This window comes from Patella vulgata, chromosome 6, assembly GCF_932274485.2.
Source record: "Patella vulgata chromosome 6, xgPatVulg1.2, whole genome shotgun sequence".
Classification (NCBI taxonomy): Eukaryota; Metazoa; Mollusca; class Gastropoda; family Patellidae; genus Patella; species Patella vulgata.
In genome coordinates, this window is record NC_065884.2 from 52,250,601 (window position 1) to 52,272,691 (window position 22,091).

Genomic DNA, 22,091 nt, shown 5'->3' on the forward strand with positions numbered 1-22,091 from the left:
AATCTATTTATTAAGGCCAGCTCAAAATTCATCAAGGTTGCTGAGATGTAGATAAGGGTAGGGCACGTGATTGTAGGTTAGGGTTAGGAAGCATTAGGGCTAGGTGGAGGGTTAGGGTCGGGGCTGTGATTAGCGCTAGCCCCGTTTTCATCTCGTGACCTTTCACCAAATTTGAAGTTGGCCTTATCAATTAGATCTAACCAGGAAACAGGGCGAGAATGCGAGAATCTTTCCCCGATAACACGAGATTATTTTTCCCAAACTTCTCGCTTTTTCTCACGTTCTCGTCTTCTCATACTCTTGCTCTTGACTTCTCGACTCCCCGCCCTTTCGACTTCTCGCGGGGAGAAGCCTAGATTATGAAATGATCGCAATAGACTTCCATAGATTCACGGAGTTCCCACCAATGTTTCTTTGTTGTTGTTGTCGGGGCGACACTCTTCGAAAAAAAACCCTAAGACTCGGCCAATTCATGTTCGACCAAAACGGTACTGGCCATGCTTGTTCCTTGGACAATTGTGCGTCGATCGGCAAACTTTGACATTACGTCCTAATTCGTGATGACATCATACTCTGTACGCTGGTACTTGTATTTCTGCCGTCTGCAAATATTATTATATTTGCCCTATTCGTGTCTATAAAAGCATTTCTTATCATTCGGGATCGATTCGCACCCAAAATAAACCACCAATCTATAATTAAAATCTGATTGCTGCGTGATCCATTGTCGTATTAAACATGCATTATGCAAGAGCAGGTCTTTCTTTAAGCCTGAAATGTTTTCTAAAGTATTAATTAGACATTAATTAACTGATCCAGGCCTTAATCAACTCTCGATGGCATCAGATTTCTCCGATATTAAATAGATTATAATGGTTCAGCGATACTTTGATTTAATCAAATATGGAGGACCGAGACTTAGCTTCGATCAAGTGGCTAAGACGCTAGCTCGCTAGCCTGGAGGTCGGGTGTTCGATCCCTGCATTGGCCGAGAAAGTTCATCCAGATTTTCCGGCGTGGTTCTCCCTTGTCAGTGATGCAGGACGGAGGGGCTGACAAGGAAAGCTGTCTAGTCGTTCGGATGGGACGAAAAACCGAGGTCCAGTGTACACATTGGCGTGCACGTAAAAGATCCCTTGGCAGTTGGAATTCGATATAAGTGTAGGCCGTAGTGCCGCTGTCCGGGCAAAATTTCCCTCATAGCACACTGTATGGCGTATGCCCGTCTTCATTAGCCCAGGTTAGGAGCAGAACAGTAGGACGTTAAACCCCATTTCATTTCATTTCATTTCATTTCAGCTTCGATCAATCAGTACGGTGGTTGAAATTATTGCACACGTCTGTCAAACCTTCAAAGGCTAATATCTTCGCTTGCAATAGAGTAATTTGAATGAAATTTTCAAATTATTCATTTTACATCATCTACTTTCGAACTATTATAGCAAGAATGGACAGTTCTTTATCTAAATCTTACATAATGTATCTTTAAGTGCGTGAAGCACAATACACAATTAAATTAAAGTACAAATATAATACGCTATAAGTTATTTTGCGTGGTCATGGTGCAGTGACCTTTGATCCTTATACATGTACTGCTAAACTGCTTATCTTATAGTGAAAACACGTTTTCGTTCACAGAATAATATTATATAAAACTGACCCTAAATATGACTCGGTCTTATCAAGAAAAATATATATAATAAGTTCAACATATGTTTAGCTTTAATCTATCCGCTAGAAATCAATCTGCCATCATGGATCGGATTGTGTCATTATTACTGGTTTTGATTAGTGTGTCTGCAAGTTTGGCAGTAAAATCGGAGATTTTGTCACCCATCAGAGCTGACGGTGTTGAAGCTGCTATAATTATTGTTCCTGGTGCCTATATTAAAGGCAGTACCTACAAACCATTGGGTAAGATCATTTTGTTTACTACAAACCATTCGGTAATGAAATGAAATGAAATGTGATTTGGCACCAGCTGGGATAATGACGACGGGCATACACCATATAGTGGGGTATGAGATAAATATTTACCAGACAGCCGCAGTTCAAGGATTCTTGTACGTACACTCCAAGGTGTACACGGGACCTCGCTCGGGTTTTCGTTCCATCCGAACGACTATTCGTTGTCCCTTGCCAGCCCCCGTCCCCCTACCGCCCTGCATCAATGACAAGGGTTAACTACGTGGGAAAATCCCGATGACCTTTCTCGGTCGAACACCGGATCTCCGTTGGATAATAGGTTTAAATAGATTGACCCATTTAATTTGGTTAAGAAAAAAAGATGTTGATTAATTAAGTGTGATATATTGATTTACTTTGTGAAGTTGGGATTTGATGTTTTAGGTTTACCAATATCTATACATGATTTTGTGTTCCGCTGTCGACAGTTTGAGTCCAAACGAAGACAATAACAATGCATTATGCAAGGACTTAATTTGCTATGCAGATCTTTCTTTGGCCTTTAACATAAAATGGAGAATGCAGACAAGTCTATAATCAACTATCTAGTCCAACTCACGGCCGAGATTTAAATGGATTTAAACACCCGCGAGGCTTAAAAATTAATCAACTCTCTAGATCATCGGACGGTTGTCATTTTGAATGGATTGACAGAAGATCGCCATTTAATCAATGACAGAGATTTGAATAGATTTGAACACCAGTGAGATTTTAAAATTAATCAGACGTCAGTTTAGCAATATTTGAGGCCATGCAGCCAAGTAACACCGTCTGGTCGTTCGGATGGACGAAAAATCCAGGGGAGATTACCGTCAACCCAGTTCCTGGAGACGGTCTTTTCTCAGTCGTGTCTTGTACTTGTACAATGTATTATCTTATAAACACGTCTAGAATTGATAGAATTCGATTTGACTACAAATTAGTTTTATTATCAGATATTTTTGAGATAAGATAAATACTAAATTCATGTTGTGAGTTTCTACTAAATCATAATCAAATTTTAAGGAAACTGATTTCATTTTTATATGGTAGTAAATCTGCGCATTTCCTCAGTTATTAACGAAGTTATGGTCTCAACCACACACGCCTGCGAAAGAAACGACATCGATGGTGTCATCGTCAGATCATAGTTTGGTGCCCTGGCAAAAATCAACACATTATTTACCGAGCTATTGGCCTTGAAAATGGAAACGTCGTAGACGCGTTTGTGAGAAAGGTTATCAGTGAATTTTTTCACAGCGCTTATTTTAATTTTTTAGCGCAGCAGTTACAAAAATCATCCAGCTTGAAATTATGGGTTGCGTTATTAGAAGAATTTCCATTGAATTTACCAAATCCTTTACAATTAAATGGCGCCATTTCTTCTGCCGTCAGTAATATCAAGAAGGATGGCATGACAACTAATAATGTATTTGTAGCTGGACACAGCTTGGGAGGTAAGATGTTTATTTAAATTCAGAAAATGATCCAGTTCTGTTGTGTGAACTGGACACCTGATTTAACTTGCAGTTGTGCTCATTTAGTAATAAAATTTCCAAGATGTCACTATTTTAAGTTCACACAGCTTTGGATTCACATTGACGTTTGTGTTGAATGTTTGCTCTTAGTGCGTTGTTATAGTTTTGTGTCTATATTTTGAGGTGCAGTTTTCCTGCGTGGTTAATAATATACATGTCCATTTATTACAGGTGTATTTGTTGGTAATTATGGTAAATCTAATCCTGTTAAAGGTATATTGTTATTTGGATCATATTTAACTAAAGGTAACAAACTATCAGATTATCCAGTACCTGTTTTAACTATATCTGGTGATCTGGATGGTTTAACAAGAGTAACGCGTATAGCCGATTCATTCGAGTAAGTATATTTCTTTACTTTTGTAGACAATTTTTCAATCTGTTTCCAAGAAAATGAACAGAAGATCGACAAATCTGCTGGTCTAAGTAATAAAGACCTTCAAATAGACCATAATTTCTTCCTAAAGCGTGATTTCCCCTTGTTAGTGGTGTAGAACGGAGGGCCTGACAAGGAACAGTGTCTACTTGTTCGGATCGGACGAAAAATCGAGGTCATGTGTACACATTGCCGTGCGCGTAAAATTACTATTCAGTTGGAATTCTAAGAGTAGGCCGTAATGGCGGCTGTCTGGTGAAAACTTCCCCGTCTTCATAAGCCAAGTCGACTGAACATGTTTTTTTCTTTCTATTCCTTTTCTTCCAAATGTTCACGTTGTTTTCTTGGAAGAAGGAAATACCTGAATAAAGAAACCGTTTTGAAAATGTCTGATATGGATAAGGCTCGATCCATACTTAATGAATGATGTTATATAATCACCGAAAGAAAACCTGCTATTTATGTATAATCTTTTTGAATCTTTTCCCCAGAGAATTAAAGGCTGATGCAGCAAAAAGCCAAAATGCTATTTACCGCACTCCTGTTATTGTTATGAATGGTGTCAACCATGGTCAGTTCTCATCTGGTACCATGCCATCTAATGTTTTAAAATATGATTTGACACCAGAAGTCGATGCTGCAACAGCTTACACCATGATGTCTGTAAATATTGACAATTTCCTGGTAACTGCTTTAGGAGCACCATCAACAGCAACTGCTAAAGCTCGTGTTGGACTAACCCAAGCCTACAACAACGCCAACACCTTATTTACGGTATATAAAACCAGAATATTTACGTTATCAATTAACCGTCACTATCTATCAATTTGGCAGTGGTATATGTCTATCTATTACAATTCTTGTCCGAATCGCTATATCTTTACAACTCGAAAACTGTTATAGCAGTTCTGGAATGCTATCCTGAGAATCGGACATTTCTAATCCGTTCGCCAATCGCCGAAATACTAAACCGGCACAATTGATTTACGGTTGAACTTTTGAATGGAAGACACGGTTATTAGAGCCTCATCACAACCCAAAAATATGCATGAATTTTATCACAACCCAGAAAGGGTCAGTTCGATTGCTAATATGTTTATGAGTTCCTTGTTTTATAATTCAATGAATACTTCTGGTCAAATAAATTAATCGAACTTATGTGATTTAGGGATTAAAGGGACCATCCCGGTTTAACAGTCTCAGAAGTAAAAGTCCGTGTACGTATGAAATTCAAGCGCCCAAATATAGAAGAAGGGTGTATTTACCTTGTCTCAAAATTTCAGCTCAAAATATTCAGTCGTTTGGACTAGAACGTCAAAACCGCTTATCCGGACCCTAGGATTTTTAAGATTTCGGGTCAATTTTTTCGTTGCGTCACCTGATAATCTATTGCCTTTCCTTTAGAAGTCTATACAGTGCCTGACCCACGTGATATACTTGATAACGAAAGGTAAAATTCACCTACACGTTATTTTCATAAAATAAAAGTATGGTTTTATCCAGACACCGTATAATACTGCTTGGGACACCGGTCTCCATTTCCAGATGAAGACTTACGAAGTTGTTTGAAAACGTATCACGTATATTAGTTTCTCGGCCCTATAGTTCCTTTGTGTATGATTATTGATAATTATATTTTATTTTACTATAGCCTCTTTTGAATATGAAATCTTTGGATGTCAACTCAAGGGGATTCTCTAATTGGACTGTTGAGGCCCAGTATATAATTTCTGGTTTTACTTCACAAAGATATGTATTAAAGGTAAAATTCTTTATATATTAAAGTGTTAGGTATGTAACCTCCGGCAACGAGAAGTGGTGTCAGATGTTCAAGAGAGGGTAAGCAAGCATACCTCGTGCACGACACCCACCACTACTGTGTCGATTGATTGAACATTCTTCCTGTATTTTAAAGGCAGGGGTCAGGGCCTAGTGATAAACAATTGAAAACGTATATATATAGTCATAAAGCTCTGTGACGAAAAAAACCCCATCAGTTTCCAAATGTTGGGTTGGCCATGAGTTCGCTCATACAATTGAAAAATGAAATTCCATAAATGAGTTACGCAACCTCTTCATTTCCGACCGCTGTATTGAAAACTACTTCGTTTTACTGCGTCGTGTAAAATCTGGTACTGCTCATTTAAGTTTCATTCATCACTAAATTTTATAGCAAGGAATCGTAATAGTGCAGGGTGGGATGGGGGCGTGGTATTCCTTCTAAATTGACATTAAAATAGTGATGAGTTTCCAGCTTGGTTTCCCCATGTACAGGACAGAGGACCTGCCAAGAAGAAGGGTTTAGTCGTTCGGTTGCTACGAAAATTCGAGGTGCGCACGTGAACTCGTTGGTGTGAACGTAAAAAGACCCCGGCTGTGAGTTGAATGTTGATAAAGAGTAGGCTGGAAAATTTCCCACGTATACTCGTCTTCATTATCCCAGTTGGTGCAGAAAAGTAACACCATTTTTTTCAATTCATTTCCTTTCTGGTGGTCTTAAAGGGACTATCCCGATTTGAAAACAGTCTCAAAAATAAAAGTCTGAATACGTATGAAATTTATGCGTCAAAGTATAGAGAAGTGGTGTATTTACCTTGTCTCAAAATTTCAACTCACAATATTGAGTCCTTTGGACGTGAACGTCAAAACTGCTTATCCGGACACGTAACCCTTTTAAGATTTCGGGTCAATTTTTTCGTTGGATGACCTGATAATCGATTCCCGTTCCTTTAGGGATCTATACAACAAATGACCCATGTGCCGTACTTAATAGCGAAAGGTAAATTTCACCTACACATTATTCTTATAAAATAAAAGTCTGGTTTTATCCAGACACCATATAATACAGCTTGGGACACCGGTCTCCATTTCCAGATGAAGACGACGGGTTTGAGTTGTTTGAAAACGTATCACATATGTTGAATTAGTTACTCGGCCCTAAGGTAGAGGATTTTAAGGGATTTTAACACAAAATTAAGCAGTTTTAATCTCCAAAATATTATCGAGATTGGTCCTTTAAAGTAAATTATGTAGCTGAATAAAATAAACTTAAACTCGTTAATTGTCCACTAGATTTTAAATTCAAGTTAACATTAAAATATTTTGGTTCTGTTCTTTACCAAGCACCAAATTTGGCCAGTTTTTCTTGGTGTTCACGCTTTTTGATGTTTTGAAATTCCAAGATTTGTGTGAGTTAAGGCTTGATTCTATGAGTAACCCACATACGATTTCGATGAAATTAATTCCATATTCTTACCTTAATTCAATTACTGTTCTAGAATTTTGAATAACTCAATATATAAGATGATATACGTTGGAATATACCATGTATATGCAATTATATTTTTCATCAGGTTGGTAATCAAGAACAATCGGAAATACCATTCGTTGAATCGAAACCTGAGGTAAAAACACTGGCATCAACAGAACAGATCACAACTCATACCCACATCTCTAACCCTTCAAATATCATGGATGTGTCCACTGTTAAAAGCAGTCCGGATTCAATTGATGCCAAGTTGAAGTCTAGTGATGCCGTTGCAGCCGCTTTACCCAAAACTGTGAAACCTCCGACCGGGCCAATTAATAAGACGTGTATGGATATCAATAAGGTATGTCACAGATTTGAGCCAGTTTTACATGTATGCGTTTTTGCGGCGTTTCCGCTGGTAACATTACATTTGACGGACCTTTTCAAAGGCGGAAACGCTGCAAAAACCCATACATGGAAACGGGTCTAATTCCAGGTCGCCCTTTCTCATCGAATCTAACATTTCTTTTTAACTTCGCGGACCCCCTATTCATTATTCTCAACTATTCCCAGTGGCAACGTCTTTCTTCCTGACTTCTGTGAATACCAAATGACCAGTGCCACACAATTATTAAACCATTGACAAATGACATGTGTTAAGATGTCGATGAGCTTTGGAGAATGACAAATCAAATCAATAACTATATTCCACAGAAATCGCTGTCCAATGTATAGTTAAGGTCACTTTCTTGTCCCTTCTAATACCTTTTACCCATTGTTCCTATTATACACTTCTCGTAAACGTCTTTTGGTCGGGTAAAAATATTAGCGTACACCAGTCGCTGTCAAAATGAAACGTCGGGAACCATTTTGTCGGTTATGAAAAATTGTGGACATATTACAATCCATCCTTACATTGGGCTTAACTGAACGATCTTTGTGTAAATTTAGCAAGTTTCCATGCTATAAAATTTAGATTTCATAACGGTACTGATCTCCAATCTTATTTCTTGTAGCTATCAATACCACACCACGCCTTTAATATGAGAATATTTATCCTTTTTTTAGGCTGCATGGAATCTTGCTATGAAAACCTCCTCCCAGGTAGCCGTAAGGAGATACCAATCTCGCAGAGGAAGAGCAATGTTGTTTGCCCCTGATGTTGCTTATGGTACAGGATTCCAGTGGGTTGCGTCTGGTCTGAAGTGGGTAGAGACTACTACTAGTGTCACTGTTACATCCACTGCCTTGTTAACAAAGGTCGATGCTTTCCCAGCAGCTTTTGCTGGCATGCACTACTGTAAATTATTGTCTCCATATCGAGCTATGGAATGGATTTACGTTGATTCTTTAAGACACAAAGCACAGAAATCAGGGTGGATTTTCGGATAAAATACCCATTTGGTTATTTATTCCTACAACTCGAATTATGACTGTGGAATAGAAATAAAAACATTAGATTATTTTATAGCGTTTGCTAAAACTTTGGTTCATCATGACCCATTAGGCGATCCCATAAAAATTATTTCATTGAACATGTTGCTTATCAGGTAAAAAAAACAACAAAAAAACAAAAAAAAAACGCAAAAAACTGAACACTTCAACTTTCCAAGTGAATCGTCAGTTGTAATAATTGGCTAATGTCAAGCCTTTGCGCGCATGGTTTCCAAAAATTTTCTCTGTAGGCAATCTATATGTTGTCAGCGCGAACGAATATGCGACCTCGTTGACGTTAGCCGTTAGTATAAACGACTGCATTCAAATAATAGTTAATTAATCAAATGCGATCGCCACGTTCCCGCTCAGTATAATTGGTCCCTTAAATGACCCTTTCTGCGAAACTTTATCTGTGGCTGTCATTTGACAGGGTAGCGCGGTAGGCCTACGTGTTTCTACAAGTTGTATCGACTAGCTAATGATTTTGTGCACCGACGATCTCTGTTTGATACTTTGGACGTCGGACATCTTGGCATGGTGTCTTGTATCAGCCATCTTTAATCATACTCCTCGCAGTGTTTCGTTTGATTAGATCTAATCCCACTCAAGCACTGCCTTAATGAAAGCAAATTTTTGTTCCAAATTATGACTGGTCAATAGTTCGATTAACAACCAATGCCTAACTGCGTAACAATGTCATTCGGTTTTAAACAAAGCTCCACATTGTTTACATAACGTTACGCCATGATTCATGAAATATTTACTCACGATTAACCAGTGCACAGCAGAATATTGGAGAAAAACTAATTGCGTGACAAACGAGGCTATTGACGATTACAATGTAAACAATTTGGAGGTGAACAATGTACTTTCATCGTTTTTAATACCTTAAATCACTGTCCAAAGTTATAGGGAAAACCCCAGATTAAACGAAGGGTTGTCATGTTTTTGTACTTGGGATAGTTTGATTAAACGGGAAGAAAAGACACACTCCCTCAAAAGCTCAAGTATCCAGGAATGGCCAGAGAGGGATTTCTCGGGCCATTGCTTCAGGAATATGTCTTCAATAGAAGGCTTGATCTCGCTTTAACTACGTACATCTTACCAAAGCCAGATGTTGTGAAACTCGCAGTCGTTGCTTCAGGAACATGTGTATCAGCTGGCTTGCGTTAATATTATATTTAACAACATTACAGAATTCGTATATCAAAAAACTGTGGTTATGATGATAGTATATATTATGTATTTACGATAAAGCGGTCTCCTCAACAATCCGATAACTTTAATACGCTTACAAGGAAGGACACAAGATTTTGTTAACCACAGAATGATAACTAGAATTTGGTTCCTTAGGAAGACTTACAAAAGGCACCAAAGGCGCGAAATATGAGTTGTCAATGGGGAAATTGTTAGAGCATAATGACCTCAAAACTGCAAACTATTCTCGGGGCTCTTACCCCGAAAGGATAAATCTTTAGTCTACGGAGGCCTATGGATAAAATCGTGCACAATTTTAAAATAAAAACAGGTTCAAAGTTTCAAGAATTGCCAGGGACTTAGATCAGACCCCTAGATGGTATTATATACTCGCAATCTTCCAATCTGCATTCGTTTGGTTTAGCAGCTAAGCTCCACTGTGCTGTACAACTACGGACTAAAATTGGTAAATATCTTGAACTGTTTATGATATATTCTGCCCAAGCGGAATCCAGACCGATACCGACGGACGAGTCCATTTCAATATCCCTCCCTAACTTTGTTTAGTTCAGAAAGGAATAAATGATAAAATACATCAATGTAGCAGAATTATAATATTTATTATTTAACAGAATATTTATTTATATAGTGATCTGTGAATAGATGATTAGAAATAAATAGAAAGCTTTTTATCATTATATAAAACATCAATAACAACGTTTACATTAAATACATACTAAACAATAAATAATCAGAAAAATTCAACTGATTGATTTCACAAACTTGTCTCAACTTTCTTTGATAATCCATCATGTTCAACATGTATCATAATTTAATTTAAAAAATTAAAGGTCTCAATTAAATGATATTTAAAACAAAATGGAATAACTGAAACATTGAGGAATTATTGACATTTAGTTGGGAATATATTAATCTAATTAAATTACAATTCATTCAATTTTTTTCAGAGATTATAAACTATATTGTAATCTGAGCTACTTTCTAGAACTACCTTGTTCTGCCAGTAACAGTTATACTATATCAGTCAGTCATGTTTTATTCCAAAATGGCTACTAGTTATACCATACAGTCAATTTGATTTCCAAATAAGTCAATGTGACCTGACCATTGCCTTCAAAGAAAATATGTCAAATGTCAATGTAGTTCAACAAAAAATACAACCAAATATGGTTGACATAAATGTTAAAATATCACAATAAAACTTTAAACTGGACGGATTTAACATTTTCTAATCTAAATTTTCCACTTTTACAGAGGAAATAATATAATCACAAAATATCACAGTTAATACAGAGATTACAGTTATACTAAAAACTATGTATACATCATATTTAATAATACCAGTCAGATATTTACATACACTTTTAATAAATAATACTTAATTACATACTTACTACCCTGTGTATAACCATATTCTGGTAAAGTGTAATAACACACCAGGATGTACTAGGGGTTCTATGAAGGGGTCAAACACTACACTTAGGTCCCCAAAAGAGCATTCTTCCTTACGAAAACATGAAATTGAGGAAGTGACAGTTGGACCAGGTCCCTTCTCTTTAGCAAAAACCTGACTACACCATTGGCTATCTTTGTTTATAATACAATTCTAATTTGTCCAAAAAGTACAAATAAATACGAGGCAACTTTTAAATTAGACCAAAAAATATAAGAAAAATACATTTAAAATGTTGATAATTTGTTTTCAGTCAATGTGCGTACCAAGAAAATAGGGCTGCCATATATGTATATCATAAAACATTCACAGATTTCTTTAAATCTTCAATAACTCCTAAAATGAAAAATCCTGTCCAATCTGGATAATAAGTAAAATATAGTAATAAAACATTGTCTTGGTTACTCTTGAGACAGTTTATGAGATCATTATAAATCCATCTAGAAACTTACAATGAAAATGGGTGAATTTAATCCTAATGTTATGATTACATCAATTAAAGAGGGAATGATTCTGGTAGTGCTGATTTTAATAAAGTGCTATGAAACAATTATAAATTTATTACAAATTTTAAAATAAACATTTATAAAAACAAAAATACATTTCTTCTAAAAATGGATTGATGTTTAAAATTGACAAGAATAAATTTAAATAAATTGTAAACAAATGATCTAAGGAATAAATATAAACTTTAAAAAAGGATAAACAATTGATATAAATTCAATAAATATGTACAGTTAGAAATAAAAAACAATCTCTGCATCTAAAAGCATGTGGTAATCTGTGAATGTTGCTTTTAATACATATTACAATTGTTGATATAATCAGATCTAAATAGTATATGAAATATAATTCTCTACAACACCACAGTTTATATAATTAGATCTAGATATAATTCTCTATAATACCATAGCTTATATAATTACATGTAGATATATTATATAATTCTCTGTAACACCATGTAGATCATATGAAATATAATTCTCTATAACACCATGGTTTATATTATTAGATGTAGATATAATATTTAATTCTTTGTAATACCATGGTTTATATAATTAAATCTATATATAATATATAATTCTCTGTAACAACAAGGTTTATATAATTAGATCTAGATATAATATACAAGTCTCCTTAACACCATGGTTTCCTAAACTTCGCTGTATTTGCTCACTATTTGGTGATGAGATTGGCTACATTTACTATGATTTTGAATGTGTATTCAGTGATAAAATAAACAGTATTTTCTGTCTATGTAATTGAGATCGCAATGAAGAGCTACACAAATAGATAAATATTAAATTAATAAATATATATACTATCAGCACTGGTTGATATAAGTAATAAAATATATATTTTATAATATTAAATTCTTCTATCTACCACTAGGTGTATCCTCTTTATCTACTATAGTCACAGGTAGGGCTAACTCTGGTGGACCAAATGGATCAACCTGAAAAAATAAATTGTACAACTCTCAAGTACAAGTAGTTACAAAATGGCTGTTAGTACTGCTCTAGAAATAGAAAAAATTATTCTCTTAGAAATTAACTATTTTTGTAATAAAGTATAGCTTTATTGTTATATATTGAAATCTAAACATGTATCACAATGCATATAATGATTATATATATATTCTAAAATTATTATTACCCATTGACAACATTTATACAGGGTTCCCGGGGCTTCGTCAAACATTTTTTCAAGGATATTCAAGGATAAATATACGTCAAATTCAAGGATTTTCAAGGACATTTTTTTAGCCTAAAGTTACAATTTTTCATCTTAAAAATAACCAAAACATTACCAACTATCGTCATAATCTCATATTTAAAAGGAATTGAAGACATTTGAAACAAAATTAAGGATCTCAACTGAAATTCAAGGATATTTTGTATATGGTAACTGGATGTTCATGCAAAATATATGCAACATGTTATCTCAATCGACCAGTTAACAATACATACTTCCAATGCAGGTATACAGAAACATCAGAATGATTTTCAAGACTACCTACACACAAAAAATAAAATAGGGTTTAACGTCCTACTTTACACAAAAACTAATTTGTCCAAACCAGTATTTGGTTTAGTCAAAGTGGTAACAATTTGGGCGTAATCCTTTAATAACATTAAGGGTCTTTGTAGTCAAGGAGAAATATACCAAAACTATCCAACACAAAATTACATCCTAGTATTAACATAACTTACATCAACTTTTTTATTTTTACTAGGATAAACTCGTAAATCTGTAGCTTCTGGTCCATATTGTTTTCTAGCTCGACCCCAGTTAGCTTTAACTTCTATATCTTGTGTAGAATTTTTAGGTCTTTTAAATGAATTACCGGTTGATATACACAGAAGTTGATCTCTAGTGATATTACTAAAGTCTTTTATCTAAAAAAAAAAACAATGGAGCACAATAAAGTTTGAGTTTTTTTTTCAAGTCAGTCAACATTTCCTCATTATCAGTACCCTATTGTAAAACTGTATCACTAATAGAAATATCAGCCCCAAAATGGTTCAATTCCATTCAGTTTTTACAAAGGTATGATCAATTGAAAATTTGTCAACATATAAGAAAAATAATAAATCAGAGGTTAAAAAGAAAGTTTCTTGAAAGACATTCGTGGGACAAATTACAAGTGTTCAAAGAATGGAATATTTTACAAAATTTGTCAGAAGTTTATTTACTGTTCAGTATTAACAAAGGTATAATGAATAGAGAATTTGTTAACATTCAGCATCCTCTACGACCAAAAAAGTAGGATATGGCCACAACAAACCAGCTCAATCTATAATTGTAGCTAGTATTGTTTGATTGGCCTCTTTAATCTCACTTAGTCCAAACCGGGAGATTATCTACTATTGATATTTTGATTTGTTTTCTTAAATTAAATGTTAAATAATCAATTTTAGAGTAGATTAGGATATGAAATATTAGATAATGTATGAATAATACAAATGACAATCATTGGCTTTAAAGATGTGATTCAAATGTCAATGATAAACCTTAGCAACACCAATCTATTATTACAATATGATTTATAATGTCTACCTGTTTGCCATCTTCATCATATATGAGTTTAGCTTTCTTCCATAAACTTAGTTTAGCTGTAGCATTCTCTAACAATTCATTCATATCAGCTCCATAAAGATACACAGCTCTATCAGTACTTTCACCATTAGGATAGGCTACAACTCGAATCTACATAAATAATAATATATTATGGTAAATAATAATGAATGAATGAATGAATGAAATGTCCAACTTTTCTGCACAGAATGAGCTAATAAAGAAAGGCAATACTGCATGTAGTGTGGTATGCAGGAAATGTTTGCCGGACACCAACTGAATGCCAACTGTCAAGGCTTCTTTAACCTGCATGCCAAGGTGAGAGAGAGAGAAAAATGGGGCTTAACATCCACTCAACACAAACCAAATGAAATGTTTAATGGCACGCCAGCTCAAACCGGGCTATATTGCGCCAAACTTGACACAAACCAGATCATTTTGGGACTAACATATGGTTCAATTTTATATCAATGATTCGCTTGTGTGTAGGGGTCTTTAGCAGTGGGAGGACCCAGAGAAAACCCACGAGGTTGGACAGCCGATCCTGCTCCTTGTTACGTACAGTCGGGGAATCGAAACCACACCAGCTGACTCAATGACAGACCTTACGATACAGGGTGCACATGCTAACCAATCCGATATCCACCCCCACCCCTATGCCAAGGTGTGAAATGAAATGAAATGAAATGGGGTTTAACGTCCTACTGTTCTGCTCCTATACTGGGCTAATGAAGACGGGCATACGCCGTACAGTGTGCTATGAGGGAAATTTTGCCCGGGCAGAGGCACTATCGCCTGCTCTTATATCGAATTTCAACCGCCAAGGTATCTTTTACGTGCATTCCAATGTATACACGGGACCTCGGTTTTTCGTATCATCCGAAGGACTAGACAGCTGTCCTTGTCAGATGCCAAGGTGTACACAGGACCTTGTTTATTTGGTACAATCCACAGGACTAGACACTGTTCCTTGCAAGAACCTCACTGAGCCGCCACACCTCCGGTAAATAATAAAGTATGACAAATAATTATAGGTGAGAACAGAAAGTCAAATTTCAATCAAAAAGATTGAGGAAAGTTGTTAAACAATTTCCCAAAAATTAGTCCCCTGTGACAAAATACTTTCATTTGTTCTACTGAAATATAATAGTATAAATACATACTGTTGTTGGTGTATGGTATAGTTTTCTGGTTGATCGAACATTTAAAGTTGCTACACTTCCTGTTTTCTGGTTACTACGAATTTCATTTAGATGAGTCTAAAAAGGGCAGAAACAATAGCTCATAATAAAGAAATATATTTAGCAAAAAATTATCACTGTAACATAATACTATGAGAGAGATAAGGACTTTAACGCCTCAGCAACAAAATACTTTGGTTATTTGGAAATTAACACATCATTAATGTTGTAGGGGAGAATTTTACCCAGCTAGCAGCATTTTCACCAACTCTTCACTGAATCCCAAATATTAAGGGTTCTTTTATGTGCTCTCCAGTTAGTGGACCACATTTTGTTGTGCCATACAACCAACTGGACAACACTTTAATTGTCAGTCCCGCGAGTTCTACCACCACCGACAAATTGAAACTGGGCTTGAAGAATCCCACAAGTTAATTCTAATTAAGAGTCTAGTAACCTTAATGCTTGAGTACAACAGACCAGATTTTACTAGAAGACTAGAACCCAAGAGCAACAAGAATTGGCATCTGGTTTAGCCATGAAAAAAATCAGGAGAGCAGATGGTGAAATCTCTCGAAAAATAATCAGTATATAAGATGAAGATGTTTGTTTACCTCTAATTTATTAACGGTATCATGTTTGATTTTTTCTTCAACTGTTGGTTGTTCCCAATTACCTTCCTTAACAACCGGCTGTTTACTACTTAATGTAGAACGATATTCACCAGGTTTCTGTGACTCAATACGACGACCTGCAATAGTCCATAAAATAATTTATATCTAACTAGCAGGATACCCGGCTTCGCTCGGGGGTCATAACTCCGAAACCGGAAGTAGTAGACTAACGCCACCTGGCCTATGTTACTCCCCGGTCAGAGATACCCCTATACCCATAATTTCAGACTCGGGGCAGACCTAGTGTAGCTGCCAACCCCCGAACAGACCGGCTTCGCTCGGGGGTCATAACTCCTAAACCGAAAGTGGTAGACTAACGCCACCTGGCCTATGTTACTCCCCGATCTGAGCTACCCCTAAACCCCAAATTTCGAACTCGGGGCAGACCTAGTGTAGCCGCCAACTACGAACAGACAGACTTCGCTCGGGGGTCATAACTCCGAACCGGAAGTGGTAGACTAACGCCACCTGGCCTATGTTACTCCCCGGTCCGAGCTACCCCTATACCCCAAATTTCAGACTCGGGGCAGACCTAGTATAGCTGCCAACCCCGAACAGACCGGCTTCGCTCGGGGGTCATAACTCCGAAACTGAAAGTGGTAGACTAACGCCACCTGGCCTATGTTACTCCCCGATCTGAGCTACCCCTAAACCCCAAATTTCAGACTCGGGGCAGACCTAGTGTAGCCGCCAACTACGAACAGACAGACTTCGCTTGGGGGTCATAACTCCGAAACCGGAAGTGGTAGACTAAGGCCACCTGGCCTATGTTACTCCCCGGTCCGAGCTACCCCTATACCCCAAATTTCAGACTCGGGGCAGACCTAGTGTAGCTGCTAACCCCGAACAGACCGGCTTCGCTCGGGGGTCATAACTCCGAAACCGGAAGAGGTAGACTAACGCCACCTGGCCTATGTTACTCCCAGGTCCGAGCTACCCCTATACCCCAAATTTCAGACTCGGGGCAGATGTAGCCGCCAACCCCGAACAGACAGACTTCGCTCGGGGGTCATAACTCCGAAACCGGAAGTGGTAGACTAACGCCACCTGGCCTATGTTACTCCCCGGTCCGAGCTACCCCTATACCCCAAATTTCCGACTCGGGGCAGACCTAGTGTAGCCGCCAACCCCGAACAGACCGGCTTCGCTCGGGGATCATAACTCAGAAACCGGAAATGGTAGACTAACGCCACCTGGCCTATGTTACGTCCCGGTCCGAGTTACCCCTATACCCCAAATTTCAGACTCGGGGCAGACCTAGCGTAGCCGTCAACCCCGAACAGACAGACAGATAACATAAATCGATAAAATCACCAAAATTATCATTATGTAAAGAACAGAGAGAGAGAGAGAGAGATCATGGGGTTTAACTTCCACTCGACACAAACTAGGTCATTTCGGGACTAACACATGATTCAATTTTATTTCAATAATTCGCTTCGCGTAGGGGTCTTTAGCAGTGGGAGGAAACAGGAGGATGTAAAGAAGAACAGAGATTAAGATTTATTAACACTGATAAATAATTTCAGGATTAACATATCGTGAAGCTTTATTTTGTTATTTAGAATATCAGAAATGAATATAAAAATAATGTTTTACCTTTCATCTGTCTTAGTACATGTTTTTCTAAATCTAATTCTAGTGACACCTGGGCACGGAAAGCTCTTCTCTTCTTTCTATTAACTTCTTTAGATTCAACAACTATAAAAAAAAACAATTAATCATTTTAACAAGCAACATAGATAACACTAAGCTATAAAACATATATAACACTAAGCTATAAAATAAAACATGATTAAATACAAATTTGTTACAAAGAAAAACAAAGTATTGCCAGGCATTGAAAATGTGCTTAACTTGAAATAGCTTGGTGAAGAGAGGCAAGAACTAAAAAAACCTAGGTTTTCATTAGAGAGCCCAAAATCAATGAAATACTTTTAATTTGAATATAAAACGTGCACAAATACAAAAAAAATATTACAGAATAATAATACATATATTACCTTCAGGAGGTACAAAAGACTTGCCACTTGAAACCCAGATTTCTATTGGATAACGTAGAATAGTATCAAGAGTAGGTAACTTGATCTGACTTAGTAAATGATCTCTTCGTCGTTGAATTTTTTCAGCTTCTTTATCATCAACTTCTATAATTATGAAAAAATATAAATACAATACATCTATCTATATTCTTTAGCAATCAATAAGTAAATAGTTAACAAATAACAAAAGCTTTGTTGACTATTTCAAGATGAGAACAAAAACAAATGAGGATTCAATCTTTTATTCATTCAGAAGACAAATGATTGAAATGTATACACATGCACTATACCAGGTCCTGCCTATCTCCCTAATATCATAAAACCATGCATAAGTGTGCATATCACTACTTTCAAGCTATCATCTTGATACTTTTCTTCCATTACCTACTGACTCTTGATATTCTGTAGTCTATTTAAGTTATATGAACTGCCGATTACGAGAAGTGGTATCATGTGTTATAGAAATGAAATGGGGTTTAATGTCATACTGTTCTGCTCCGAACTGGGCTAATGAAGACGGGCATACACCATGAGGGACATTTTGCCAGGACAGTAGCACTACAGCCTACTCTTGTATCAAATTCCAACTGTCAAGAGATCTATTATGTGCACGCCAATATGTACACGGGACCTCGGTTTTTCGTCCCATCCGAACGACTAGACAAGAGGAAACCATGCCGGAAAATCTGGATGAACTTTCTCGCCCAATGCAGGGATCGAACACCCGAACTCCAGACTAGCGAGCCAACATTTTACCAACTTAGTCACCATGACCCCCCATATGTTATAGAAAGAGTAAGCCTACCAACATTTCTAATCATGTAAAGTATTTGAAAGATTCTAGAATCTAAGCCTCTGGATCTACTTTAGAATCAATTATGCTTCACCTACCTGCTTCTCGGACATTTAAATGTTCTGCGTCTGTAAGTTCCTGACCGTTTTCTACAGGGTCTTGAAATTCTGATTGACCTCTCTCACTTTCACCCCTCTCATTATCACCCCGTTCATCTTCTTCATCCTGTTCTATATTTTGCATGGCACGTTGTAATGGTGTATTGAGGTCTATCTCTGATCTTTCTTGAAAGTGGTTAAATTGTTCTTGCACATGATTTTGTTGTGTTGATGTTATATCTTCTTCATCTGAAACTGTCCAAAAATACAAAACTACAATTAAGTCTGACAAGGCAGATAACCTAAGAGTCCACAATCAAGTAAATTATTTGGAACACTGTTTAATATTTGCAAATTAAAATTTGATTACATTAAAAATCAAGGAAATGCAAGAATTTACGATGTTAAAAGAAGTGATCAATAGGAAAGAAAATATCCCAAACTATCACCAAATGGATAAGAAAATATCCCAATCTATCACCAAATGGATCACAAAATTCATAATTCTCAACCAGTCACATAATGCATAAGAAAATATCTCAACCTATCACTAAATTAATGGATAAGGAAATATCTCAACTAATCACCAAATGGATAAAAATATTATCTCAACCCATCAACAAATGGAAAAGAAAATATCTCAACCCATCACCAATGGATAAAAAAATATCTCAACCAATCACCAACTGGATAAGAAAATAACTCAACCTATCACCAAATACATATGACAAGCAGAAACATGTTCACTGTCTTTGTTTATGTTAATTTAGAATTCTACTCAAAGCTTACAGGGACTGACAGAACTTGATTCTCTATCACAAAAATGCAAGATTCCAGATTCAAAATTAAACATATTTTGAAACAACTTAAAAACGGCTTTTCCTCTTTAGTGCTTATCCAGTAACTTCAACAGATTAAAAGTAACCAGCAGATTCACATACCTTGCACCTCGCCGTTTTCTGTCATCATTTTTTCTAGTTTATCGACCATCGAGTTTTTATAATTCTCTAGAGCATACTGTATGAGATCATCTATATCTAACATAATTAATCCATCTTCTGTATATAATCTTCTAGCAGCATTGTTTAATCCTAATCTCTTCATACACTGATTTAATAACTGAAATAATGAAACTTACATGTCAGAATAAAGGTTAAATATCAAGTTAAAGACTAACCACAATGAAATTTTATTTTGAAAGAACTATCTCCGTAATATGGACCTGGAGATGACTATGACGTAATAACAGCCATCTTGGAACTGTGATGTCACATATGAAATCAAAGTCTTTCAAGGAACAATAAAGTATGTCGATCATACAGGAATTGGAGGAGCCTTCAGCTTTTTTCGCAGATCATCGTTGTCCTCTAAGAACAACAAGATGAGTAGCACCTGTGGAACAAGTACCTGGTCCACAAAAACATCTTGGCTCAAAAATTATTCAAATCATTCAATTTTCACTTGAGTTATGGTATCTGAAGCCAATGTAGCCTTCTGGTCATTTCACACAGCCTGCTTTATTTTTCCTAAACTAATAATACTTCTGCTAGTTCATACTTCATAATTAAACATACATTATGCAAGAGGTAAATCTGCCTATTGCTGGTCTTTCTTTAGGCCCAAAATGTAATATAAACTATTAATTAGACATTTATTAATATGACAGACCATAATCATCTCTCGATGCCATCGTATTTCTCCGACATTAAGTAGATTAGAATGGTTCAGCCATTTATGATTTAATTTAAAAATGGAGAAGCAAGGCTTAGCTTCGAACAACTAGTACTGTGGTTGCAATTAATGCACACATCTTGTAAAACCTTCAAAGGCTAATATCTTCGCTCGCAACAGAGAAATCTAAATGAAATTTTCAATATATACATTTTGCATTATCATTTTTGAACTGTCATAGCCAGCTATTTATCTAAGTCTTACATAATGTATCCTTAATAATCATATACTTTCTTTAGAATGAATTTAAAAGACAAATCTACTTACACCTTGAATACTAGAACCACAAATTATTTCTCCTGGTCGTAATCTTCCTTCACCATTTTTATATGCCAATATTTTCACATTTTTAACGTTTCTAGAAGCTGATATCTCTTTAGCTATGATTGAGGCATTGGCTTCTTTTTGTAGATTCTCTAGTTTCTGCTGCCACCTTGCTAATGTTATTTCTGCCTCATGGGTTGAAAGGTCAACCTTACCATTCAAAATTCGGAAACTTCCAATTTGTTTGAGTCTAAGTTTTTTGGCTGTGAAATTAAAAAGTATTTATTTAGATACAAACATTACATAAAATTATTATTACATCTATTTTTCAATATATATTTTTTTTTATTATATCAAACCATTTGGAAAAAGAAAGCACTGTTTACATGTAAGTAGCATTGTTTTTAGTATGTGTTTATTAATTGCAGTATTCAAGAATTGAATAGATATAGAATTTATTAATGATTTTCAGATTAATAAATTCCTAGTTTTAATTTTTATTCTGTTATTCAACTAGTTTTCAGTTTTCCCCCCAGAAATATTCTCCAAATACAAGTGTAAGCCTAACAATTTTGTGTTAAAAATCTTGGTTAAGCTCAGAAAACAATTTGTGGCAGACGGACAAAGAGATGAACATTAATGTAATATATCCCTTGCCTACTTTATACAAAAGGTATAAATACATTTCCATGAACATAAGATATGAAAAATATCCAAAATGGTATAGACGTAAAAAACAACTTATCATTTTCAAATATTAGATTAATGCAGGAAAATTACAATGTTTTCATGGATACATGAAATAAAGAAAGAAAACTCACCAGTACCCATAGCACAAGAGAAAGGTGTGTTAGCTTTTAGTTTAGTTATTTTATAACGACCCCGCATCGCTCTTGCACATGATATACACACTTTTATCTCTATATAATTAGAGCGATTATTATTGTTAGATTTTGTTGGTATCTCGACAGAATAACCCTAAAAATAAAAACAAAATACATTTAGATAACCTTT

General features: G+C 35.9%; 2 protein-coding genes across 3 annotated transcripts in view; one reads left to right on the forward strand and one right to left on the reverse strand.

The window, feature by feature from the left end:
- The first annotated feature begins 1,745 nt into the window (after window positions 1-1,745).
- Window positions 1,746-8,572, forward strand: LOC126823559 (uncharacterized). Its single transcript, XM_050552467.2, has 7 exons — window positions 1,746-1,914; window positions 3,225-3,401; window positions 3,654-3,822; window positions 4,350-4,632; window positions 5,510-5,620; window positions 7,212-7,469; window positions 8,177-8,572. Exons 1-7 carry the CDS (start codon window positions 1,755-1,757, stop codon window positions 8,498-8,500), a joined length of 1,482 nt encoding a protein of 493 aa, XP_050408424.1. The 5' UTR covers window positions 1,746-1,754; the 3' UTR covers window positions 8,501-8,572.
- A 1,769-nt stretch (window positions 8,573-10,341) lies between these two features.
- Window positions 10,342-22,091, reverse strand: part of LOC126823843 (doublecortin domain-containing protein 1) — a 32,453-nt gene continuing 20,703 nt past the window's right edge. For both annotated transcript variants that reach the window (XM_050552867.2, XM_050552868.2), the window contains exons 31-41: window positions 21,899-22,055; window positions 21,081-21,340; window positions 20,024-20,201; window positions 19,083-19,337; window positions 18,153-18,296; window positions 17,749-17,850; window positions 16,090-16,226; window positions 15,458-15,553; window positions 14,277-14,426; window positions 13,430-13,615; window positions 10,342-12,672 (exon numbers count right to left, since the gene is read on the reverse strand). In XM_050552867.2, coding sequence (XP_050408824.1) covers window positions 12,595-12,672; window positions 13,430-13,615; window positions 14,277-14,426; window positions 15,458-15,553; window positions 16,090-16,226; window positions 17,749-17,850; window positions 18,153-18,296; window positions 19,083-19,337; window positions 20,024-20,201; window positions 21,081-21,340; window positions 21,899-22,055 — 1,743 coding nt within the window. In that variant the 3' untranslated portion in view covers window positions 10,342-12,594. The remainder of the gene's footprint in view (window positions 12,673-13,429; window positions 13,616-14,276; window positions 14,427-15,457; window positions 15,554-16,089; window positions 16,227-17,748; window positions 17,851-18,152; window positions 18,297-19,082; window positions 19,338-20,023; window positions 20,202-21,080; window positions 21,341-21,898; window positions 22,056-22,091) is intronic.